The 26938-nt window shown below is 47.1% G+C and overlaps 2 protein-coding genes across 3 annotated transcripts in view; one reads left to right on the forward strand and one right to left on the reverse strand.

Annotated features, from left to right (window-relative positions):
• LOC105701601 overlaps positions 1-26938 on the reverse strand; it is a 79995-nt gene that overhangs the window by 5055 nt on the left and 48002 nt on the right. Inside the window, exons 2-3 of the mRNA XM_012428464.1 lie at positions 4492-4569; positions 371-552 (exon numbers count right to left, since the gene is read on the reverse strand). Coding sequence (XP_012283887.1) covers positions 371-552; positions 4492-4569 — 260 coding nt within the window. The remainder of the gene's footprint in view (positions 1-370; positions 553-4491; positions 4570-26938) is intronic.
• The window catches only part of LOC105701735 (trichohyalin), a 43076-nt gene continuing 41483 nt past the window's right edge, over positions 25346-26938 (forward strand). The window contains exon 1 of one of the 2 annotated variants that reach the window (XM_012428747.1): positions 25346-25816. The gene's annotated coding sequence lies outside the window, so the exon portion shown is untranslated. Of the gene's footprint in view, positions 25817-26491; positions 26901-26938 lie in introns of those variants that run through there. The other variant, XM_012428748.2, reaches the window with a different exon arrangement.

Raw genomic sequence — 26938 nt, forward strand, 5'->3', positions numbered from 1 at the left:
GAATCGCCGATATGTAAAAAATTTCCCCCAGAAAGGACACTTTTCGCTCAGGATACCAAACCCAATCAGGGTATCAGGGGCTCCATCGCGAAAAAAATAGACAGCTCGGGAACAAATTGGAAAACGATTGGAAAACCCTTTGAAAGCTCGTTGTCGATACCTTTGGCCGGTAAAAAATTGGAAAATTGATTTTCCGCCGTTCAGAGGGAAGCATGGATGATCCTCGGTGTACATCGAGAGTAAAGGGACGTAAATCTATTAAGAAGAGTCGTAATGGCTGAGGGGGTGCTCGCCGGGGGATGTATCCATGGGATTTACGAGTGCCCTCCCATGGAACCACCCCCTCCGATCGAGCTTCCTCCTTTCTCACCTTTATCATGAGCTTCAGCTGGTTGTACCGCTGGAAAACGTTCCGTATCTGTTTGCTGTCGGTGTACTTGCGCATCAGAGTGACCAGGGCTCTTTTGGCCGTGTCGTAACTTCCATCTAGCCGCATCCTCACGATTCTGAGCCTCTCGTTCGTCTCGATCACTTCCTCCTTCGTCTGGCCACCTGTATTTTTATGATAAGTTTCACAGTTACGGCAACTTTCTGACCTCCCCCGGGGGGAAGGGAGTTGTCAAAGTAGCTGATTCCGATCGAGTACTGCCGTAAAACGACGAGTGATTCTTGAAAAGAGGGTGCATATCGTGTAAAATGTGTCAATAAAAACTGTTTAACGAAGTGGAGTTTCGAATTAAGTGGACAAGGTGTTGACGTACTGTTTAAAAACCGCGATAAATCCGTGAATTACCTTCTCAAATTTTTATTCCACTTTGATATACACTCGATTCTGATATAACAACGTGTTCTGATAATACAGTTTCTATATATCACGGCGCGATAATAGCGGCAGTTCTTCCATGACTCGATATTCTCGCGACATGATCGACAAATGACACGACTTAATAAATATCGATATCACTCGTATTCGAGTACTCCTAGCAGTAACTTTCGCTTAATATTTGATATAACATGAAATTAATTAACCGTGTCAGAAGATTCGAGACTCGTTTGTGAGCTTATAAATCAGAGTGCTAATCGATATATCGTATCGGAGTAATTAGAGGGTAAAATTTTATCCCGGAGGTGAATGGAATTTCCCGGGAGATTTTTCATCGTTTTGGATCGCTTTGTATTTCCGTCTTGGAAAATAACTGAATTTCACGCTCGACCGGACAATTATCATAATCGAATGCGAGTTTCCGCTCGCGCGGAACGAACTAGATTACACGGAGGTCGGAATCGCGATTTCAGATTTTAGATTTCAGATTTCAGACAGGACCCCCAATCACTCGGCCTGGCACAAAGCTGCCGTGCGTGTCTATCGAGTCCATCCTCTTTGAGGTTTCCTTCGGGAGCCTCCGATCGATTCGAAAGGATCGATAAGGAATGTCTTTGTGCGATCACAATGGAATCGAGGGATCGCCGCGTTAAATCGTGGGAGCCGCGATTCGATTCGGCCGAGGGATTTTTTTCCAGCCCTTTGTCGGCCCTCTTTCCGCAGGTTTGTGACTAAGTAGTACGAGGGAATGATTGTCCCGGGAAATTAAAAGGTAAAGGGGCAGAGGTAAACGTAAAAAGCGGAGATCGGGGCAGGTAAATAGAGCAGCGGGAAAAGAGATGGCCTCGTTGGCGGAATTAAATCTCTGATTTCATTCCCAGGGTATGCTTATGACTCGCGGTGTATGTAATTTGCGCTTTGATACCTGATCGAATTATATCAATTGAATATATTGACAGAGTCCGCCGGTTAATAAAGTCTCGGGTCGAGGCATAATTGCGAGCGGGAAATTTGGCAAGAGTTTGCTCGTCACCCGGTAAGCTTATCCGGTATTTCGGGCTAATCGAAGCCAATCAAACTGACTTTTCCGAGGCGGAATCACCGAATCTCGCCGATGAGAATCGATTTTTCACCGGCGACGGAAGTATACGCGCAACTCGCGTGTACCGAATTTACTGGCGGGCGCGATCCGATAATTGCTATTAGGGATTGGAGTAATTAGACTCTTTACTTCCGTGCTGGGTGCGTTTTTGGTCTCCTCTTTGGCGGTATCAGCCCCACTTCCGATCGGCCTATTATCCGGCTTTGATGCATTTAACGTGATCGTTATCGGTCGTTCCGCGAGGTCCCATTTTTGCATCCCATTGGTAAAACGAGGTTTCATGGGGCACCATTAACTCCAGTCCTCTTGTTCTGTATAATTAAACCGTCCGCGTTCCGTAACATTTATGCCCAGAAATTACGGGCCGGAAGGACGGAATCTGTTCCGCTTATCTGCGGATGGGAGGGCGTAAAATTTTTATCGCCCCTCCGTTATTTAATATTATAATACCTGTTGGCGCGCGACGGGCGTGTCTTGGGAAATTTCTTCAATTTCGAGGCGTTTCTTTAATCTGGTTCCCGATTTTGCGAAAGCCTTCCGCGCGGTCGATGCGGATGCGGAAACGTCTCGCGTGGCTCTCATACCGCGGAAGCGTAAAACCGTAAATAGGGTTTAAAAATGCCGGCTCGAGGTTCGCAACTCTGTTCGAAATAGAATGGCACGTCGTAAAAGGACAACTTCAAGCCGCAATAAAACCTCCCGACGGTATTGCGAGCTGGTGTCATTTTCATTTCTACGCCGCTCCGGTGAATTTCGTTGCAAATGTACCGTGGGTACTTGGCGAATCATCGATAATTTAATTTCCAATAGACTTATCGGCCGACACTTCCATGCTACGCTCGAAAAATTTCTCGAAAATCCATGAAAGCGTATTGTACATTTTCTTAATGAAACCTTTCATCTCGTTAATAAAAGGTACCCAAAACCGAACGATCCGTTTATTTTAATTTGTTTTCGTTAAAACATTTCCCTTATCTTTTTCTACGGTTAATTACTATTCACGATCACTTTGTGTGATAATTCGATGACACTTTGTACCCAGAGAACGGGTAAGAGAAATAAATATTAATTCTCCATAATTTGGAGGTTTCATTTCCGACGAGATTTTTTTCTTTCTCCTTTTCATTTCCCGCGTATATTAATAAGTGCGCTCGAATCGCAGAGGTGCGCTCCAGTTTCGGAATTAATTTCGACAGGTGCCGCAGTGGGATCTAATTCTCGTGGTCAGAGGGGAACTTTTCGGAAGTCATCGGCACTCGTCGATTCGGAACATATGGCTTTATGCTCCGCCTCGGTTATGGGAGGTTTAATCCGAATTTAATTGAGTCGAAGTTCGCCAGAGAGAGAGAGAGAGATCGTCCCGCCGATCGCTCGCCGACACGCTTCCGCTTGGCGGAACGGCCGGAGTTTATGCTCCAACTCCATTCGCCGAATGGTGTACCTATCAGCTGGCTCTGCGCCAGCTTACTTTCCACTTCCTCTACCAGGACCTCTTCATCGTCCTCCTCGTCGTCACTATCGTTGCGGTTGTCGTAGCTGTTTGCGAGTAGCTACTCGACGGGCACTCTGTCGCCCGAAATGCCGCGATCCGTGAGCAAGGGATTTGCCAAATTGCTAACCCGTTAGCGGACCTATTTCAAGCACCTCCCATTTAATCAAATTTTTCACGAGATCGTCTCATAGAAAAATAGAAAGAAAAAAAAAGAAAATACACTGAACCAAGGACATGTTTCCGCGGACAGTACCAAAGAAATATTTCGTTAAGCTGATATATGAAAAGGTCATTCTATATAGATATACGTAAAACCTGAAAATATTAATAAAACTTTCCTTCAAATTGGGTGCATTTGAAACGTTAACACGTGATTACGGAGAGGCCCTAATGACGAACGCGATGCTCGTGAAATTCCATTTTTCATTAATAAATGTGATCTTGGTTCTGGTCTAGGCATGATAACAAAACTTTTCTTTTGGAAAATCCTGTCCTGTGGGAATTTCAAGCAATCCCTATTTACAGACATCTTCGACGGGGCGATCTTTTAGCAATTATTATGAGACTGGAATTATTTGAAAATTTATTCCTCGAATCCTGGAGAACACTGGGGTGCTACTTTCGCATTCAAAGTATCCTCTGCAAGTAGCGAGATATTTTCCGAGGAATATTTCGTTCTTTTTTTCTAGTTTTCTTTTCTTTTTTTTTAAATCCTTTTTGTAAAGTGTTCCTCGATGGAACCGAGGGAAGGAAATGGAGCAGGGGCGAAGGGGGTTACACGAAATGCGTTGGGATAATCAACGTCTTGCTGCATCGTTAAACGTTCCGAGGAAAGCCCGAAGCGGTTCGTGGAAAATTAACACCCAGCCGAAACGTTTTGGAAATGCTCGCAAATGCAGACTTAGGTTGGATGAAAGGTAAGTCTCGAGTGCTGAGACGTTCGACCAAGTAGTAACTACTTGAGCGTTATGACCGAGCATGATTCGATAATGAGTGGATTAGTACGTTTTAAAGTGTCTTGTCATTCGCGTTATCGTGAGATTTTTCCTAAAGTCGAATTTCAATATTACTCACTGGAGGTTCCCTCGTCCTTGACGTCCTGGACGATCCTTCTGACACTCTGAGTGAATTTCCCCACCAGATTCGTGCCCGCTGAAACAAACAAAACGTGGAAGATAAAGACGTTGAAAATCCACCATAATGACACGTAATGAATTATCAACGCGTACTGAATTAGTATCACTGAAACTATCTTTGCAAATTAATTTCGGCAATATATTGCATCCAAAATATCGGTTGATCTTAACATAGTCAGAGATCAGTAGACACTTGATTCGGCGGTTTCTGATCAAGACCTACTAAAAGGAACTGCTCGAAGCAATGTAATTGGGCGGCATCGAATCCCTTATCAGCGGTCCATATCCGAGGATAACCCTTATCAGCGCCGCAAAGATGGACCGTTCGACGATATCCTCATCTGGCCGAGATTTCCTTTGATTGGATCTTCCCTCTTGCTTTATTTCTTCGTGTAATCCTGTCCCGTTAATTGATCCCGTGGTCCAGGAGCCGAATAAGCTGCCGGGAAGATCGGTCCTCTCGTGTCCTGGTGGAGGACCCATCGGGGGTAACGACGGAGGGAGAAAAAAGGAGAGAGGAGGCACACCGGAAAGAAAGGAGGTAAAATGGAGGAGGAACGAGGCACGCTTCCGCAGAAATAAAAGAGAGAGCGCCAAAGAAAGGGATCCGAGCCTGGGACGATAAAACGAGTCGGGCAGAACTTCTCTTATTGTTAAGCTTTTCTTGTCGTTTCTGTCCTTTCTTCCCTTTTATGGGAGGCCCTGCTCTTTATCGGCAGGACCCGAGAAAGAGAGCCGAGAGGAGGCGACGGAGGAAGAGTAGGAGAGAGAGGGAACGAGCTTTTTCGAACTACTATCATAAATATTGATGATACGAGACCAACTCGATATCCATCCGTTCGCTCTCTCGCGAGCCCTTTTTTTACGATACGCTCGCAAACGCCGCGTCTCTCTTTTTAACCCCCTCCCCGTTTTTCCCACCCTTTCTCTTTAGTTATACCGGGATCGAAACCGAGCTCCCGCGGGAGGTACAAGTCCCATGAAGACGCCCCGATTAATATTTCGTGCCCCTCTTTTGCGAATTCCCTTGAGAATTTCTTGTCCCGATTAGGCGACTCGCGATAAGAAGGGAACCGATAAGAGCTGCGGTTACGCTCGATCGATCGTACATAAAATATGTCAAAAGGGAAGAAAGGCAAGTGACGATCTCCCTTGATGCACTTGCAGGATTAAAAAGATGAAGGATAAGGACACGCGATTTTTTTCTTTTATCATTTTGCTCTCTTCGAAAATCGATGAGAAGGAAAGGGGTGGAAACTGCGGAGGGGGGTGGATTTTTTCAAACTAACGTCGTAAATATCGCTGATACGAGATCGCCCCGATATCCATCTCTTGGCCGCACTCGCAATCTCCCTTTTTTACGATACCATTGCTATTCTCCGCGAATGGCGTGCCTTCTTCCTTTATTTATGCTGCATCGGGAATCGCATTGGACGACACTGCATCCTGTAAACCCTCGTGATAAAGTACCGTGCGACTTTTTATATTTTACCAAGCCACACGAGGCGATGCCGGACCCCGGAGTCCATATCAGTCGAATTCATCGAATGGAGTTCATATTTTATTCCCATTTTGGTTAATTTATATTATTTATTATTTAGAGAGTCTGTAGTTTTAACGCAACTCCGTATATCTAAATTGTACATTTGTAAAGATTTTGCGACAGTACGAGTAGTTTATTATTCATTTGGGAAATATCGTTAAGGGTTGTCCGTTATCATTCCGGCGAGCTGAGGGCTTGATAAGAGGGAAGTGTGCTTTTTTACGACGCTCGAGAGAAAAAGAGTCGAGGAGGGAAGAAGAAAATCGTGTGTCTATCGAGAGCATGGTTCGCACATACGTGTCAACCGTTGATAAGGGGTGCGAGGGTGGCTCGGTGATAACGCGCGCATCTTCTCCACCCCTTATCAGGGCTCGATTTTTCACAGCCCCTACATGATTTTTCACGGGAAACCTGGCCCTGGTTTTGCGTTTCAACTTCCTCGCAAGTGCAGATTTCCTTTTTCTCCGTCTTCCGTCGACGCGGAATCGCAGCGGCCCCTCTGCGGCGAGGATCTCGCGGATTGCCGCGACGCGAATGCCAATGCTTCCGGTTTTTCCGCAAAACGCGTTTCCGGGCTTACCCATATCGGCGGGGGAACGATCGCTTTACAACGTCGGCATACAAAATGCACGAGAATCCTGCGGACCGGAGTTGCGGAAAAGTCTCCGCAGGATCGAAAAGAGGAGAAGCTCCGGCAAAGCCCAAGACCACCGTGCGGGGATTCCGTCGCTTGACAAACGCCGACGAAATTTCTACGTCGACCGTTTTCTCGGCCATTACACGTTATTTGAACTCAACAATTGTCCACATTTCCGGGAAAAATAAATTTTCAGGCCGCAAAGGCGAGAAAGATGTAAACTCGAAGAAACTTCCAAGTTGTACAAGACATTTATTAATTGTTCCTTAAGTATTCTCCCAGGAAATATTCTGCTTACTTCGGGCTTGATTTTATTTTTATTTTTATTTCACATTAAACGTCAACGATTGGACCGAGAGAATTATCCGCGACAGCCAACGAGAGCGTTTATATCAATAGTAGTGGATTATAAAAGTATAATTTATGGAACTCGTATCGAGATTAAATCCCAGACATAAATTTTGTTATTAATTGTTAAAAACATAGGGTATCATTTTTCGAGTAGGGCCAACTTCGTAGCATCTTTTAGACGCGGAATTTACACGCGCTGCCGTAAGAGGACACTTGTGAAATATGAAAACACTGGGGATATTAATTCTTCAGGAGGAGGAAAGCTCTGCAGCCATTTGACGGACATGTTGCATTGCCTCTCGGCATGTTTCCGGGGAATTTCTACTAAATATATGGGGAGCGACTAATTCCTGTATACGTGGACGTGCTATCGGCCGGTCTAATGGAAGTGGCTGGCCACGTGCGCCTAGCGGAAAATTGTTGGCAACACTCCTCGTTTCTCCAGGGCTCCGGGGGTATTCTTGTTACCTATGTATGTGCCCGAAAACAACGACGACTATCAGAACGGAAAGTTCATTGTGGATGGTACCCATGCCATTGGCCACTTGCCAAACGTGGACACGTGTTGCGGCGCGACTCTTGGTTCAAGGTTCGGGAGTTCCCTCAAAGAGGGTCTTCGATTTATCGCGAAGAAATTTCCGCTTCCTTCCCGCAATCCACGCGATCAGACTAGAGTAACTAGATCGCACCTGTCCCTCAATAATCTTGCATTACCCTAGATTTTTTTCTTGTTTTTAATTCCCAATATCTCGCAACGACATTGCGGACAAGAGCGCAAGGCACAGGTTCGAATCCTTCAGGTCCTATTTTTTTTTTTTAAGCGAGGGACCTTACAATTCCTCCACAGCGTATTATCTTTTATTATTTATACAAAATGGGGGATTTAACAACTTTTTCTAAGGTTCCATTTCATTACGGTAATGAGTCGTTCGGCGCCTGCGCTTGGTGTTCCTCCTTAAGTGGTTTTAATTTTAATTATTAAACTCTCGGGCATTTTCCCTTTTCTCCGGGGAAAAGCAGCGCACCTTGGGCCGGGGCGTGATGAATTTCATCGGGTCGTAATCGGAGGCGCAATTTTCTCGAAAAGCAGACTTTTGTCTCTGGGCTCGGGTTCCTCGATTAAGGGAGAGGTCGCGCGCTCGTCGAGCTGGGAATTTCCGCGTTCTCGCCCGACGCCTTTTATTTTCTTTTCCCCCCCTTCTATTTCTTTTTTCTTCTTCTCCCAACACCCGCGCTCGAAAATAATTCTGGCCGCGGGTCGTGCGTTTTCATCGCGGGCCTTTGTCGACCATAGAATCGGTGTTTGCCCGGACGTGTTGTCGGCTCCGCGGCGGAAAATCCTCGCGAAACGTGCTTACCAGTCGAACGTCATTTACACGCCTCCACTTTTAGGGTGCCCTCGTATTACCCCGACGACGAGGGCGACGATTTTGGCACCTCGATATGCGAGACCCGTCGTTTTCGAACGCCCCTCTGGAAGCTGCACAAAGCTGCGCCTCTAGACGGGAAGTTTGACAGCCGAAGAAAGAAAGAACCTGCCTTCCATCTCGATCGGTGCCTTTTCTCACCCCAGGTGGACCGAATGCACGGAAATCTAGCCAAACCCACTTTATATCACAATAAATTAACCAGGAGCCTCGTTAAAAAAAGGACGTCTAAACACATCCTAGAATTCAGCTTGAAAACTAAGAATGTATACCCGGTCTGTTAAAAATGTCATTTTTAGATGAAAATGTCATTGTAGATCTTCAAAAACTCAGGATTTATACCTGGTCTGTTGAAAATGTCAATTTTAGATGAAAACTCCACGTGGGACTCGGCTTAGGCGCGAGTTCATTGTGAATTCGGTTTTAAACTCGAACAATTAACCGTGAATTTGATATAAATATGGAGAATGTCATTTTGCAGTGTCGGAGATTCTTATTGGTTAATGAGTCGCCTGAGAAATTGGATCTGATCGCGGGCCAGGAAATTTAATTTCATGCCGTTTATCTGTCAGTCATCGTGTTCCATTAGGATTTGATAAGGGACCGAAATTGGGTTTTGCCTTTAAAATGCACGAGTGGAGACTTCGCAGTAATAATGGCCCTGCATTACGTGGGCACGGTTGGACACCCTGTACAGAGGATGGCATCCCTGGCGTCGCGTATAATGGAGTAAAGACGAGTTTTCGAAGTTGAAATTGAGTTACGGATATGGAGCGAGTCGGAGCAACGCCTATCGCGTACATTCTGGGGGGTGTCAGGTCTCGGCTTTGAAAATTGTCATGGGGGTTTAAAAATCGACAGGGTCGCAAAATTTACGCAGAATCTCCCGCATAATGGAAAATTGACGTCAGGATGCCTTTAAATTTTTAAACGCATATCTGTACATTTTCGAGGGGTTGCGAAGCTTCTGCGCCGTTTTCAATTAACTGCTTCTCGTAATCGCTCGGAAGGGGATAATCATTTTTAATTGGCCGATAATAACATTGTTGGTTATCGAGGTTTCTCAAGTTTCGCTCTTTAGCCTGGACGGATATTAGCCTATTCAATTCGTACAAGCTGGTCTTTTCTCTTTAAACCAGAAAACCCAGAAAAACCCCAGAAAAAAAAAGGAAAAAGAAAAGAAAATCCAAGAATACCGCATTAGCAGAGAAAATTGTCACCGCGCGATTCCAGCCAGAGCAAAACCGATTCGCAAATTCTGTCGAATGACTCTCGGACCTCTCCTCTCTTGGCGGATTTTTAATAACATTATACGGCAAAGTCAAACGAAACGAGGGTCGGAATTTGGTTTCGGGATGTAGCCCCGAAATTGCGGCCTGAATTGGGCGAAAACTGGCGAGCGCGAGCAACGGGGTAAAAACGGGAAAGCAGAAAAGGGAGGAAGAACCGAAAGGAGAACACTCGATTGTTCGATGCGTTGTTAGAAAAAAAAAAAAAAAAAGAAAAGAACTATAAAGAAATAAAAGACGTCTTCCAGGGGAGGATTTAGAGGAGCGCCGCAAGGGGGCGCCTTAATAGAACCCATTAAACCGGGTTTTAGGGGGCCATTCCGCGGTGGCGGAATTGCCGTAGTTTCGGGGGGTCCCAAAAATCGGAAGCGTGTTCCGGCTCGCGTTTCCGGGGTAAATCGGCATTCTCGAGGAGAAGCTGGGGAAATGGAATTAATGAGCGAGGGTAGTAAAGGCGGATTCGCAGCTGGCCGATCGCGGAGGGCAAAGGCAATCCGGCTGACCGCATAGCCGCGAGTTTCGCCGTAAAACGGGACGTAAAGGCGTCGGGACGCACCCCATGGGCTCCCCGGGGGTGGATACCCCCCCGAGGGGTGCACTCGGTTTAATCAAAGCCCGCCACCCCCTCGAGACACGCAAAAACGCCGTTCCGCGCCGCGGCCCCGGAAGATGTCACCTGTCCTTCCGCCGGTGACGTAATATCCGCGACCGTTTAGAGGGAGCAGAAAGGAGAGGAAAAGAGTGCACGAGCAGGAACCCCATGAGATTGCATTTCCGCCGGATCACCCCCGCCCCTCCCTCCACCCTCCTCTGAATCCCAATTTTCCCGCCTTTTCGGTATTCTTCTTATTCGCCGTCGCGATTCCTCCGCGCGAATCTTCCGTCCAGGACTTTTGCGGGAGAGGAAAGTGCGGGCAAACCCCGGAGGGTCCCGGAAACGGGAGGGAAACCTCCCTTTCCGGGAAACGTGGAAAACAACCCCCGAGTTTCCCTCCACTTGCGTTTCGCGGATTTCTATCACGCTTCCGACCACCTCGGGGGAGCTGCGCCCTCTTTTCCGGATTTTCAGAGCTGACTCTTGTCGTTTAATGATGGATAATTTGCTGGGAATTTCGGAAATTTAACGCAGAGAATTTCAACCCTCTTTGATATCCCTCTGGAGAGCTTAATTTTTAATCCCTGCCTTTAAGGGAGTCGAATCAATCGGTGCCTTCCGGTGATACGGATGTCGCGCCAAAGAGATCTTGTTTATGAAATTTTTCTCTGAATTGGGTGTACCGAATTGCTTCAAACTTTACAATAGGATTACGGAGGCTATAAGGAAGATCCTGACAGCCGTGAAAGTTCAATGTTTAAAAAATTTGTTATAAAAAATGAAATTTCCTGAGGGCCTGGACCTTTCTTATAGCCTTGATATTCACGTTGCAAAGTTTGAAAACGATTCGGTGCACCCAGTTGGGAGAAAAGTTTCATGAACGAATGATCTCTCAGATGCCACATTCACATCCCCTTGAGACAGAGGATTTGAGTCTTCCTCCCCAGGATTCTCAGAGCTTCCCAATAATCTATCTTAGGGGAGTGGGGTAGAGCGGAACCTTAAGAGAACGAATTTAGGCCTTCTTTTCCAGGATTCCCGATCGGGTTAACCGGGGAATGCGGACGAAACGCTCGGACCGCAGGTTTGCGGGTTTCGGCAGGGGTCCCCACCGCATCCACGTGCATATCATTCCTCCACCCTCGTCAGGTCGACCCCCTGGTGGTATGGTTAAAGCTCGCCAACGACGGGTGCACCGATTATTTTGCGGCCTCGCCGCTCGCCGGAAATTCTCGGGGAAAACTGACGGAATCGAGCCGCGACCTGCCTCGGCGGAACCGATGTTGCCCCGCCCGGCATTTGCCATTCAAATTGCGCAATATGGTTATTTATGAGAGCGGCTATAAATGGCGGAAAATCAAAAATCCACCCGGCCAAATTGCCACGGACGATCGGAGCCAAAGGTCGCGCCGGAAGCCGCGATGGGACCGTTCGTGGTCCCTTTATGATTTGCTCGAAACTCAGGCCGTTCCGTCGGGTTTTCCGCCCCCCCTCCTTCCCAATGGAAATGTTAATTTCCCATCGAAAATGCATAATCGCAAATGGGGACACGGTACCAAGCCTCCGGTACAAACATTTGGTACCGGCGGCGCTGTCCAGGCTATTAAACAATTTTTAACCCCCTCGTAACAAGGGGGTTAGTAAGCTCCGACGTGCGTCTCCAATAAAGTGGGTTCGAAGGCGAATGGAAAGTTAATTTTTTTACTTCTTAATACTTCCTACCATTTCGAGACCCATTTCACGACCTACCGACTCGTTTGAAGTATCGCACCTACGAAGAAATCAATGTCCCTCGTAAAGTCGGAATTCGCAATAAAAATTGCTATAAAGTTTCCTCGATAACTCGGGTTTTTTGACATCGCTACATCCGGGGCTTGTCTTCGACGGGGGTAGTTTTACAAGGGGGCGGCGATAAATCATCCCTAAGTGGCAAAAATTCGTTTAGCTCGATTCATCGTGAAATTTATGTAAACGACTTTTCCGAAACATTAACCTCGGCCGCACGTCCACGTACACGTTTACCCCCCAGTAGGCGGGGGTGGAGGTCTTATTTTATTACATCGCCCCGTAGAAGTATGGGGGAACTTTCGCCCTGGGATTTAGAGTCTCGAACGTATGGATCTAGCATAATGTCCCTCCTCCCCCTAGGGAGACTTCGATATTCTCGAAGCGCTTCTTGGGGGATTCAAAAAAGATAAAGAAAATAGAGGGGAAAAAAAACGAAATTCCGGTAAAGTCAATATGTAGATCATTCAGAGGGGTTAAAGTACCGTTCAGAATCGAGATCGTGCATCCTTCGGCTCTCTAGCTCTCTCAGATTAAATAAAAGAAATTATAATTAATCGTGATTATTTTTGTAACATTCAATATGTACATGTACACATATGTACAATATGTAAGGGGGTGGCTTAACGTGGCAATCCGCCGAAGGGGCCTTTTTAAGTCAGGCAAGAATTTATCCTAGATTTGATCCGGTGTTTCTGGATGCTCCGGTCGGTACTAACTTCCGGTTAAACGAGGAAGAGCGACTTTAATAAGAGCGACCGCAAGACCCCCGTCTTTCATTACGTCGGTTCCAGTGGCGGTTGCTCGTTTCCGGCGGGCCTGCCTTTATTTATTCTCCTATTACCGTACGAAAATAGGATATTACCGGCCGGCCGTGTCGGTGTAAATGTAAGCGAGAGGTACGGCCGTGCCGTTTCTGAAAATTAAATGTTCCCCGACGACGACGCGGCTCCAGGCGGCAATTAGGCGGTCGTTTTAATGCGATTTACCTGACTGACTGCGAGGTCTTCTCGAGAACTCTCAATTGTTCCTTGATTTCGTTATTAATTAATATCAATCGCGACGAGGGACTTGACGAGCACCTCCTGGATAATGTCTCCGTAATTCCTAAATTTCTAGGAATTTCTAGGAGTTCTTAAAATTAATCCTCCTCTGATAACGTCGAAGCTCCCTGCGTGCAATTAGGCGATCGTTTTAATGCGATTTACTTGACTGACTGCGAGGTCTTCTCGAGAATTCTCACTTATCCCTTGACTGCGGTATCAATTAATATCAATTGCGATGAGGACCTCGTCGAGCACCTCCTGGATAATATCTCCGTAATTCCTAAATTTCTAGAAATTTTTCAAATTAATTGTCCCTTGATAACGTCGCGGCTCCCTGCAAGTAATTAGACGCTCGTTTCGAGAGGGAAAGGAAAATTAGATAGAGCCTCTGTTTCTTCGAGAAGGAGGAAAATCTTGGATCTCGGCTACTCAGAGGAGTCTGAGGATAAGGCAGAATGCATCCTGCCTCGCGTGACTCGTGCAGCATCCTCGTGGTCCATTCTCTGCGGGTGTTATCAGCGGGAGGAGCCCGCGTTATCACGTAGGCGAATACGCGTGATGTCGGGTGCAGGTCGGTGCAAATGTGTGATCATCGGCGGGGGGGTTCGGGTTATCATTATCGCGATCATGGCCGGGGTGTTCGGACACCGTTGCATCTCCCGGCAAGCGTGTTCGGCTTATGCACACAGGATGCACAAAGTGGGTCCTCCAGGAGTGCCCACGGTCCGGTCGGCTCGACAAGGGCCCTCGAACAATATGGGCAAAAGGCACCATCCGAGGGGAAATTACCTTGCCACGTGGACCTGACGTATGGGGAGCGTGCCCGAAATGGAGCAATCCCTCGGCGAAAGGGAAGAGGGGACCCGATAGAGGATTCTACCACCCCCACATCGTCTCCATAAAGCATCGGGTAATTTTCGAAACCGCGACTCTTCTTCTGGAACCTCGATCTCGGGAATTACCCATGTACTCGTCCACCAGACGGAGCGATTACCATTATTCTTGTTCCTTTTTCATAATTTTTATCCTAAGATGTACCGTGAGTCCACGATGTATCACTCGCGTGCTCCCGGTCCTTATCTCGTAGTTCTCGCCGAGGAGAAACGAGAGAGGGAAAAGGAGAGGAGAAAAAGTAAGCGGAAAGAAAGAAAAAAAAATTTAAGAAAAAGGAGAGAACAGGGCGACACGCGCCCAGGAGTCGTTTTTTTCGCTCTGCCACCTGCAGCCGGTTTATTACTCCTTTCCGTCATTTGCAGCGTTACCGAGAGTTTTAATGAAAACCAGAGGTAGAACCTCGACCGCCGTTCTTCCATTATCCTTCTTCTTTTTTTCTATATTGTTTCCCGCGTTTGATTATGGCTCCTGCGGTCTTGGAATAGGTCCCCGTATTGCGGGGAAGAAAAGAAAAGGCGAAGAATGAAATCACGCCGCGCGCCATCAGTTGCCCGAATTCCGGCCGCGTTTCGCGCATCCGGAACAAACGGATGCTGGCAAAGCCTCTCCTAATGCCGCGAACGATCGTTCATGAGGCTTTGTCCGAGCGGGCGTTTGATTAACAGGGAAACAGGTAATTTAGTAATGGGATTTTGGTCGCGGGTCAGGAACGCGTCGGCCATTAGAATGGGACTTTGACCATCGCAGAGAATTTTGCAGCCCAAGGTGGCGTCGATATCCTAATTCTTTCTGGATTACCCGTCGAAGTAATCCGTCACCTATCTGCACTGTTAAAACACCTGCAACGATTCGATGAAACGTGGCAGGGAATTTTCATTTGGGTAATAATAAATATAATAATAAATACGAATTCCCACTCTCGAAGTTGTATTTAGTTTACGAGCGTTATAATTGTACAGGCCAGTTTAGAAAGTATCCGGTAAAATGTTAAATTCCCAGTAATTTAAATGATCGCGTCCAATTTGTAATTTCAGGGTGTTACTCTGTATATCCTGATAATGTATCTGAGATGTACAATTTTTTAATAATGCAGGTGTTAATCCAAAGCCGTCACATTTTGGTTACTTTTTCACGAGGTAACTTGAATGTTATTACAGGTAACTTTGGATTCGATCGTGCAGTGATTTTTTTTATTTACGATTAACGACCATCGAGGGGATCTATTCTTAATGAGTTATCCGGGATTGGAGAGAAATGCGCGAGTGCGCTCGGCTGAAGTTCAGTGCACCGAGTCAGGTGAGCGGTGCAATTTAATGATAAGATGCAGCGCGGTATCAGTCGGTGCTCTCGGCAGTTCCCACATCGGTGGGCGCGGAAGCTCCGGGGCAAAGCGTCTTACAAAAGGGAAAATTACGCAGATGCAGCTGCTCCGGCGGTATATCCCTGTTCTCGGGAAAAAGTGGAGGAGTTTCCCCGCGGAACTCGCGAGGCGACACGCCCGAAAGTTCGGAACCACTCTGACGCGGGTACGGGTCAAATGCAAATTTCGGGTACCTGTGGTGGTGAATTGTTTCGTACATCGGTTACTAAATTAGTCGAGGGGGAGGTCCGGAATCGGAGAAGTTCCCACCACCGAAGGTGCGAGCCTTCCCGACCTCCTCGAGGTCCCCACCTCGAGTCGACGGCATATCGCTGCACATTACCGCGCGTAGAAGGGAATTAATTTACCCACTTAGGTCGACTCGGTACGCGCACTCGATACTCGACTTTCAGCCACTTCAATAAGGGCACTCGAGAGTCTCTCCCCTTCCGGAAAATGACTGGCTCTCGAAAGTGAAATATCTTCACGCGGCCTCCGGGGTATTTATCAGCCCTACCTCGAGCGTGACTGACGGGTCGATTAAAAAGCGAAAAAATTCAATTTATAATTTAATCGGGAAATTCCCCGTACCTCGGAACACACCTCGAGGGGGGAGTTTAATCACTGGGGACTTTTGCTGGGAATTGAAAAGGAAGGAAATAGGAGAGAAATTAACACAACGTGGAGGGCACAACCGTGAAAAGTGCAGCGGTCGGTACGGGTTTTGCATTCGTTATCGGGACCCCTAGCGGAAACCTTAATGACGATGTCAATTAACTTCCTGCACTTCTGACAATGCGCGAATTTCCTGGGAAAATTTATGGTGTATATAAACGCACTTCCAATTTAATTCTCAACTTGCGACTCGGACCGTCAAACGGGCGGCGTGTAATATGGTAACGCGTTCCGGTGCAACCTGCATGTGCACCTTCTTGTGCAGGTGCATGACGAGCACGTGTATGCCCATTCCGCACGAAGGGGCCTACGAGATGGGATAAGTTGCGATATATGTATTAAAGCCGCGTTTCCAAGTTGAGCTTATTGCGGAAATGGCCCCACCAGATTTCCCGCCGAAAAGTCGGGATCGAATTTGTTCCCCGGGAAATTCCGAGGAATTCCAATTGGAATTCAGGGTGTATCGGCTTGCAGTTCGCTTTGGGGAGGTCCTCTCTCTCTCTCTACCTCTCTCCTTCTCTTTCTCTTCGCTGTGTAACTTCATAAGCACGTCCGAAGGCGGTACGACTTATGTTAACAAGGGAACTCTGCCCGGCTAGGTGCCTCGGTTAATTTCATACATCTTTGGTATATTTATATGTACTCTCAAATTAAATGATTTCAATCACCGTGCAATGTTTGATCATTTATAAACGGGTTTCGAATTTTAAGCTAATTCATCGGAGATTTTTAATCAAATTGTACTACGTCAAAGAATTCAACAATTGCGTCCTCGAGATTGTGAGTCGTTCATTTTGCTCCCTTTATTCTTATCCTTTAATTGTTATCTCAAGATCGAGGCGCTAAAATTTAACACTCGCGAAAATTCGACTTGCAGTACGATTTGTTTTCAGTGATTGCGTAACCGGACGTTAACCAACATTCTTCTGTTATAATAACTGCGAAACGATGGAGGCCAAGTGCGCTTCTCCAAAATTTCCTCGTTACGCCGTTTCTCTGACAGCTGTTCTCGGCCACGAGGATAAACAATTTGAAAATTTCCGGCGCAGGCAAATTTACTGATCACCTTGAAATCTTTTTATCTAGCCGTTTCGGAGTGTACAAAGAAATGCCTACAGATTTTCGGGAATAAATATTTTCAATTGCTGTACTTATTTATTGCACGATAGATTGAGAGTTCCGTGTCGATGGGATTATCTGGATGCGTTAATTGACAGGAATCTAAACGGCGATGTTATGAAACTTTGATAATTAAATATCTCAAACACCGCGTGTCATGTTTAAGATATCGCTGTTATCTGCCGCTGTTTTTTACGAGGTCTAGAATTACGCTAATCAGGAATTATCAGTGCCCAGTTGAATCTCCATGTTAACTTGTATTTGCGATTTCTTTTGAGGGTAATACGTTCACGAAGAAGAAGATGAATAAAATTGCAGGAAACTAGACGCAAGAAAACAAGAGTGATAAGGAAAGCTATCAGCACGGTCTAGAGGGCACGTATTAACAAGGCCATAGGCGATGTACGAGCACGGAGTTTTATTCCCACATTGGAATTGTTTATTTATAAACTATGGAAAAACGGAATTGAAAACTGGCGAATCGAAATGACGAAATTATCTTTGAATGGTAAACGAAGGGAATAAATTAAAAGGCAATTTCTTTTCCTTCATCTCATTATAAGTGTGCATAAAATAATTGCGATGTAGTTGCCTAATTGGAAAAATAATCGATCCATTTGCAAAATTATCTGTTGGGATTTTTAGAGATCAGACAAAAAAGAATTGGAAATTCGGGCGGTCCTCTTATAGCCTGCATAGAAATAGAGGAGCCACGTGGAGCAATATTCGGCGGCCATCTCGTCAGATCTCGATCTCCTATTGACATCCTCGAAAGACACTGTACGTTTGGAGTGTTTGCAGAGCAATGCATCGTCGAATTCAGGGTTGGGGAACACGTGGGGGGTGTTTGCAAGTATCGTTAACCCAGGGGTTCCGCACGAACGGGAACAACCCGTGCTCTTTGCTTTCGGTCCCCAACGCTCGCCCTTTCAGCATTTCAGGGTATTCCGGCGAGTCGACCCGACCCAAGTTATATTTTTTATTTTTCCTTTCCTCTGCATCGACTGACGTACTTCATGGACTTAACTTAAGTTTGCTGGGCGGGTTGCCGCCCAAAGGGGACATTTCCATTAGGGGGTCGATCAAAGATGTGCAAAATGAGACCTTTAGGTGCGCCTTTTCAGGGCTTACGTGAGAGATAGTGACATGAAAGTTGGTCAGCGGTTCAATGAGACATTGCCATTAGGTGAGGATAAAAGATGCGCAAAATAAAAGCGTTTAAGTATCCGCGAGAAATATAAAAAATAAAAAACGAGTGTTTCAGGTGCACTCTTTTCAGGGCTGCGGTGAGGGGAAGCAATCGTAAGGGTGCAACAGGACCAAGAGTCCTTAAGCTCCCCCGGGAAGCGTGTTTTGGGGCGATGCACCGCAGGAAACTCGGGATCGGAGTGGGTATACTGCTCCTTAATTGCTCCTTAATTTTAGATTACCTCGTAAGGACCTTCCGGATTCTCGGATACCTTGCGTCGCTGCCAAGAGACACTCCGCAAGGGAGCGTATAAAATGTCCTGGCCAATTTTCCGGGAGTTTCGGGCACTAAAGCTGAATTAAAGGGCCCGCGGTGGAAACTGCGGATTTCGGTACATGCGGCCTCTTTCGAGGGTGTCATGTAAATCCTTCGGGAGAGGACTTCTCGAGTGGATCGCTGGTATCGATCGGGCTAGAAAAACTTGCCCGCGCCGCATCGATGGCTCTTTCGTATGATTAATAAGTTTTCTAGTTACCGGTGGATCGAGTTACGCCGGTTACGAAATTACTCCCTGAGCCTTATTAAAACTGCACGGCACATCAATTTCTTCTACGTAAGCCTCTGGGGGTTGGACCAAGGCGAGTCCTGATCAAACTTTCGGAGGATTTAGTCCTCTCGGTGGAATTTTCCGGGACTTCCTCCCGATCGCGCCGTCTAGATCCGATGCGTCGCGATCTTCCGATAAAATTCACGTTCCCAGAAACAAAAAAAAAAATAAAAGAACTGACTCTATAAAAAATCCACGAAAATTTCATGAAATTTATGTACACACTACCAAACTTCAAATTTTACAAGACTACGTGAATCGGTACTTATAAACGAGTTCAAAATCATCTGGTGTCTCATCCACAATTTTAATCAGCTTGCCAAAATTTTAAATGTATATATATATGCTTCTTAACGCACTTATGAGCGTATGATAAATTTACCATATCATACCGGAGGAAGATTTGTAATACAAGTTTCATGAATATTATTATTCTTTACCGGGTATTCACGCGAAAGGGGAGACGCAGTTTCTTATCACGGAACGACTGGGCGGGAAAATCCGCAGATAGGATCGATCGTAATTAAATTATTCCTCGTAATCGCGGGATCGTGTCCGAAAGAGATTGCGTCCCATGTAGCTGTTCCTCTCCTCTCGGCGGGAAAAATAAATAACAGTTAACCCTGATTCAACGGCATCTTGGGTGACGATCAAGTGACATCACTTTCCGTCTCGCACTCGGAAACATGATGTCATCGCAAAAACCCCGTGGACCAGTGAGCGGCAGCTGCGTATTAAAGATCTTCCTCCCGAAGGAGGCGAATTCACGATCCTATCTCCTCACGGTCTCAAGAACGAGCAACCAGGAGACAAATCCGGTTTTATCAGCGAGTCTCTCCGAGGCTATCAGCCGGTCTCGGCGATTCGCCGCGAGTCGCATATCTGCACTTTTGCATTTAGCAAAACGTTCCGAAGGGATTTCTAATTTGCCCGGAGGTCGAGGATCGGTCGCGATCCTGTCTGAAAATCTCGACGTCGTTCCCTCCCATCGGCTAATCGGAAATCGATCCCAGACAGTGGGGGGTAAATATTTATCGGCGTTTTCTCGCGGCGTATCAACCCGCTATCAATCCGATGCAATCGATGCTTTTCCCCGGCACTTTATCCCGCGACGGCTTTAATTCCCCGGATCCGGAGGGAGCTTTTCCGACCCCCTCGAAAGTTTCTCACGGGGAATTTTATTCAGAGTTCTATTTTTTTTTTTTTTAATAGGGAGGAATTCTTTTTTTCTGTTTTTGGAGCGTGTATTTTTTTCTCTCTCTCCATCTCCTCTGTACCGCGGTTTTGTAATCGTAAATCAGGGGAGGCGCGGGGGCGAGGGGCCTGGGAGGATCAGTGAGGAACTTCCGGTTGCAGCTTAAAATCAGCGATGTAAAGCTCTCGGAGATGATGCACCTGAGGGAGGCGCCGGGATCCCTGAGGGACCTCTTCGGGCTCTCCCTGCATTTTGGAGATGATTTTCCGCACTTCGCGTGCTTTATGCGAAAACTTCTCCTCGAGCTTTTTCCCGGCTCGAGCATCCTCGGCCCTTTAGGCATCACTCGGGGTCGGGGGACCTTGTCGAAGAAATGGATGCTGCGAAGAACGGAGAGGAAGGCGCGGTACGAACCGCGAGTTTCGGTATCGCGGTGCCTCTCGCCTTATCAGTCGTATTTTTGGAGTTACGGTGCCTCTCGAGGGTTTGTCCCTCGTATGTATCTGGAGTCGCAAGAATATCTCAACAGTTTTCGGTCGCATCATTAGATACATTGACTTGAACGTTATTGCGATTATCAGCGTTATCGAGTCTTTCAATTTCATTCGTTGTAATCAGTCCACTCGGTATCATGGTACCTTGAGGGTTATCGATTCCATTTTTCGATACCACAACAGGTATTATTTTCTGGATTCACGGCATGGTGTTGTCGATCTCACCTGTCCGTATCATGGTGTTATCACTCGAATCCTTGTTATCACTCTCGTACCGAGATGCTTTAAAAATCATCAGGGAGCGTTCTTTCGAGAACCGCGACATCTTGAACGCTATCAGCCAGTCGTGACCAGAGAACTTTCAACCACTCTCCGTGATATCGGGAAGGAATTCCCGCATCTCGCGTTATCACTCGGCGTATCAGCGCGGGTGCCCATGGACCAGGGATGCATCGCGGGATGCTCTTGGTTATTTGGCCGCGATATCCTCGACGGGCTGTATATTATCGCACTATGGCTCTGTTTGCTATTCGCTTATGCAGGAGAGATACCAGGCCTCTGGTTAGTTTCTCACGTTCTATTTCCTGTGGCCCCGGAGGAGCGCCGCGAGAATACCTAGACACAGGTGCGAGACCACCAAGGAGGAAAGAACGAAATCCTACGCGGAAACTCGGTCTGAAATCCCGACTGGAATTTCCTCAAGTACCGGATATCCGGTTATCGTTGTCAGGCGTCATCGTCATCGAGACGGAATGCCATTTTACCGGGACAACAGGGAATTTTGGAGAGGCGAGGGAACGGCAGAAATCCGCGGCCTTGGCAATCGACGGTGTCATGTCATTTGAATTTCTGCTTTCGTCGACGAAAGTAAATGGCCAGGTCTCGTTCCTTTTTTTCTCTCTTTGTTTTTCGTCTTCTCTCTTTTTTTCCCCCCTGGCGAAATCCTGCAGGATTCTCGCGGTGCTCCGATTCTCATGGCGAATCGGCCCTTCGGGGCGCCCCATTGTCTGCGGGAAATCGATGGGTGTTCTCAAACGGATTATTGTAACTGCGAATGGATTATCGAGCGTCGTAATCTCGCCCAGGGATCTCTCCTGATTCCCTCGAAGGGAAATCCAATCGCGATTAAAACGAGAAGGAAAGGAGAAAGACATTATCACTCGGTGCGTGGCGGCCACGCGCATTAGAACACATCTAAATTAATTAGAATTATTAGAAATCTCCAATCAGGCTTCATTATCCTTTCACAGACTGCACTTATGCATTGTGTACTGCTTGTTTCCTATGTGATTATTTTTAAAGCCCCGTCGACGAAAAAATCCTCGAAAATTCGGTTAGTGTCTGTACGCGGTTATGAGGATGAATATCAATTATCTGTCATCAAAACTGTCTTACTTTCCGGATTTAGTTCCTTTCGCAATATGCGAACTTGTAAGTGTATGAAGTGCCCGATGAAGTTTGATTAAACAGATTTATAGGAACGGATCCTTGTCGTGGAGTCGTCTTGTATATTTTGGCGAACGGTTTCGTCGTCTTTGTCATCATTGTTGTCGGGGAGAAGTGCTAGTTATCTTTTTTAACGAATGAGTCCCATTCTCGAATTTGGTGACGCGAAAGGTATGGAGGGTCAAGCGACGTAAATTTTGTCCAAACTTTATGAACGAGCCGGGGATGAAATGTTTGCCTGTAGGATGGCGTTAAGGTTAATGACGGACAAGTGACAATCAGCCATGCAGCCTTGTCTCGTCTCGTTAGCGTTTCTCGGAGAGACACTAAATCTTGGCCGATTCCCCAGTCGGGATCGCTTAAATGGACATTCCGGTTCTTGAGGAGAATCAAACGACCACGAACGAATCAGCATCCGGCCTTGAACCAGTGACACAACGACATAAAGCTCGATCGCTTCGGTGCGTCGAGATCTCTCTCCCCGTGGGGATAAAATCGGAGCTAGGGGGTTGGTAAGAGGGACTTAAGATGATTAAAATTGAGCCGCTTGCCGGGATATATAGGCTCGTCCTCCCATAAGGCTCATATTCCCTGAGCGCCCCTTAGAATATGAACCTTCCCTTGTAACCGAGCTCGATCCAACTTGATACAAACCGTTCCAATTTCCCAAGGAAACGCTTCTTCTTCAACGACGTTGACAATTAAAATCACCATGCTAGGTCGTCCTTTTTAATTCGCGGAGAATTTAATTACTGAAGGATCTGGCGCGTATTGAAGTGGAAACCTCTGATTCGAGTCGACGATCGATCCCCTTCGATCTTATGTCGTAATGGTATTTTCAGCGGTATTTCGAGTACTCTAATTTTTAATGTTATTCGTAGCACGGTGAGGATTCATTCGGATAAGTTGACGTGGTTAATTTGAGAAGGATTCCTTTTTTTTCTTTTTCTGGATTTTCTCGATACATTCCGCGTTCTAGGAGGGATCTCCGACCTATGGGTGATGGTATCAGAGGATAGAGATCGTTCTTGGTGTGAGGTCTATACATGGATCGGGAGATGGCTTTCTCGTAACATTTCTGCCATGACCCAGCGGTGCCATTCCTTTAGAAATAGACCTTATAAAGGAGGCCCCGGTCGCGAGGCTCGAAGACCGTCGACAGGCTGCTCCAACTCCAGCTCCAGCTGCGCGCCGTTTAGCCACACGGACTTCTCGCCAAATCGAACTGACATCGACTCAATTTTCTTTCCGACCTTGGCACCTCGATCTGCCGCAGCTGGGCGTCCCTACGAGGCGGCCAGAAATGGCGAAACAGCGGAATTGCGGATCTGCGAGAATCTGCAGGCTCCGAAATTCTGGGGAGGGTCTGATAAGGTATACCGATCGTTTCGTTAGATTGAACAGAATTCGAAACGCAGATATCCTTGAGAAGAAAATCATTTTCCATGAAAGGTGGATGAGGATTCGATAAAACGGGATCAGCGAGAAATTCACGGCGGAAAATTTCGTTAGATTGAACGGAATTCGAAACGCAGATATCCTTAAGAAGAAAATCATTTTCCATGAAAGGTGAATGAGGATTCGATAAAACAGGATCAGCGAGAAATTCACGGTGGAAAATTTCGTTAACCTGAACGGAACGCAGATATCCTTGAGAAGGAAATAATTTTCCATGAAAGGTGGATGAGGATTCGATAATACAGGATCAGCGAGAAATTCACGGTGGAAAATTCGTCCCGAAGGTAGAAGGCACAGGTCGAGCGGAATTCTAAACGCCGATATACTTGAGAAAAAAAAAATGTTTTCTACAAAAGAAGGACCAGGACTCGATAAAACAGGATCGGGCAGAACTTCACGATGGAAAATTCGTCCTAGACCCTGGGAAGGTAGAAAAGGTTAAAGGGAAGTCCAGGTTGTCGGTTCCTCTTTCCTTTTTCCTTTTTCAGAGCCGATCGATAGACGAGGCGATGAAGTCGGTGCTTGGCAAAGTTCCTCACTCGGGGAGACCAGGATCCCGTCGAAGGATTCTACCAGTTTTCGGTCATCCTTGCGGACTTTTCGCATGGGGACGGCATTATATCAGGACATCTCGTGGCCAACGTACCCGGGTTGCAGGAGGTGCACTCACGGGGCCCGTAAATCCCTTCAAACTTGGGGAATAACCCTCGGGGGCATACGCGGGTGCGTGCACGCTAAGTGCGCATGCGAGGTACGATGATCGCACGTATAAGGTGTCGCAAATTAATCCCGCTAATTGCGTTAGTTCGCGTTAGAACGTCGGCATAGAGATTCCCGCCGAAGCAGTTGCAAAATGGCTGTCGCTCAGTCAGCAGACGGTCGTCAAACCGTGCGGTGCATCACCTGTAAAATGTGCATCTATTAATAACCAACATAAAATAATCATTACCATCGAGATTAGATCATGCGGTAGATGGGCAGAAAAATTCATGAATGCGTGCATTCAAGAATCTACATAAGAAGTACCCCTTTGCCTTGGTTTCTCATCACTCGTGAACCGTTCACCTGTCGCGTTGAAAGATTTAGGACCACGTGACCTTTCTAAGATTAATCAGAGCGGAATAATTATTAGGGGGGAATGGAGGTGGAAAACTTGAGGTACCTCGAGGCTCGATCAGAGGGTTGCCAGTGGGCGTCTGGGATCCAGAAAGGAGGCAAGTTCTCGGCGTAGGACTCGGGAAGGACGGCTCGACCCGGTTAGGACGGCCGTGAGTTACGGTGCCTAAAAAGTCCCCCGGGGACGGCATAATGGAGTAACCGTACACGGTCGGCTACCGACGCGTTAACCCCCGGTTGGTTGACCCGAAACACGGAGTCAACAGTAATTTATTAGACGCGCAGTGAACGATCCGCTCGGCGTTCCGTTAGTCCGCGGATCCCGCGACGTCGGCGAGCGATCGTCCGACAGGATCACGGGGGACCCGCGGCGCCGTGAGTGGAAGCGAGAGGGAGCGAGGCGCGCGGCCGGGCGCGCGAGAGAGAGGGGGCGAGCGAAGCGGCCGCTCGTGGGTGGAAGAGGATCGAAGGGGGAGCACGCGGCCGCGTGGGGGAAGCGGGTGGCAGGGGTATGTCTAACGGCTATATACGAGCACGAGGAGGCCCCGGCAGAGAGTGCCGCTTTATAAATCGCGAGGATGCCCGTCGGTGCCGTCCAGCCTCCACGTGCGAGCGCCCGGTGAACGTTCGACCGACGTTCGGCGAGAAAAAGAAGGTTAGAGAAAGTCTGGCCCTTCGGAGGGCGACCACCCTCCAGTGAGCTTTTCGGAACTGCCACGGCGCCACCGGCGTCCACCTAGCGACACGTGCGCCTGGAACGCGGAAGCCGATTGGCCGAGTCCTGGTGCTAGGTGAGCGCTCCCCGTGAGAGCGAGAGAGACCGCGCGACCGGCCGCCCGCGGGAGCGAGAGAGACGCCCTTATCTCCGGCCACACTGGCCAAACGCCACCCGGGGAGATTCGGCCGTAAGGCGCGCCATCGATCGCTGCAAATTGGATTTAAAGAAGAAAGAGGCGCCCACCTTGCCAAGAGAGAGACCGGGTGCTCGTAGAGGAGGACTCTGATACCCAGAAAAACGAGGAGTGGCTTTTTTGTCGGTAAGACCGCCGATTTAGACCCGGGGACGACGGGCCTTTCTGCCACCAATCCGCGCGCCGGTACGGCGGAAATCGTTTCCCTTGGAACCGTATCATGGACTTAGGATGTATGAATTCTGCACATTGATCTAAGGATAAAATGCAACCGAAGGCCGGAAACAAAGGGACCGCTTTCAAACTCTTTTTCTTCCCTTTTACGTGAAAACCGTTTCGCTGCGTACTATATGGCTACAACAATTGGGTTGGCTCATAAGGTCTTGCTGATTAGGTATTGAAAATTTTATCACATCATTTCATTGAATATGCTGGGTAGAAATTCCGCAGGGCGATGGAGAATATATTGTTTATCCATATTGTTAAATTTCGTTTCATAAACTGGAGTTTTAGTACAAAGGTGATAAGGGCTCACGGGGTGGCCCATGATTATCGATAACGCTACCAGAGAGAGAAAGGTACTCTTTCTATTTTCTTTTTCTTCCCCTTTTTGTCACTGTTTAGGTCTCGCGATTAAGGGATTCTTGGATCATCGGAATTATTGTTACGTGAGTGCCGCGCCGCTCGGGACGTACTATTAGGAGGAACAATGTATGTTATTGTCAGATACGGATAGATAAAAGGAGCCTGGAGGTCGCCGTTTGCGTTCGATTCTCCGATCGCAGTTTTACGGGCGACGCCACTCGCGCGTCTCCGCGAGTAAAGAGCCGGACGCGGAAAAAGACGCCGTCGTTAAGAGAAAAAGAAAAAAGAAAATCCATAGTAAAGTTGTGAAACTCGTATCGCGAGTTTCATTCAGTCACAGATACCCTGAATATACACGAAAAAAATATTGAACGGGAATTTTAGTTTCGCGAGGTTTTACAAATTTCCGACAAAGGCCCGCGAAATTCGAAGCTCGTTCGTAAATGCACAAATATTGTGTGCTATCTGAAATCTTAGGGTGAATTCGAAGGTGCATAAAATTTGCAGACATTTTCATAGGAGAATTGTCTGGGCTTTTTTTTTTCTTTTTCGAATTCTGTTAGTGCCATGCTTCGGGCTTTCGGCTTATCTAACTCGGCATGGTTTTTATTCCACATCTCTCCCGGTAAGTGGAATCTGTAGGTTTTCTGAATCCATGGGAAT

The sequence above is a fragment of the Orussus abietinus genome, unplaced genomic scaffold, assembly GCF_000612105.2.
Source record: "Orussus abietinus isolate OABI.00-Male unplaced genomic scaffold, Oabi_2.0 scaffold30, whole genome shotgun sequence".
Classification (NCBI taxonomy): domain Eukaryota; kingdom Metazoa; phylum Arthropoda; class Insecta; order Hymenoptera; family Orussidae; genus Orussus; species Orussus abietinus.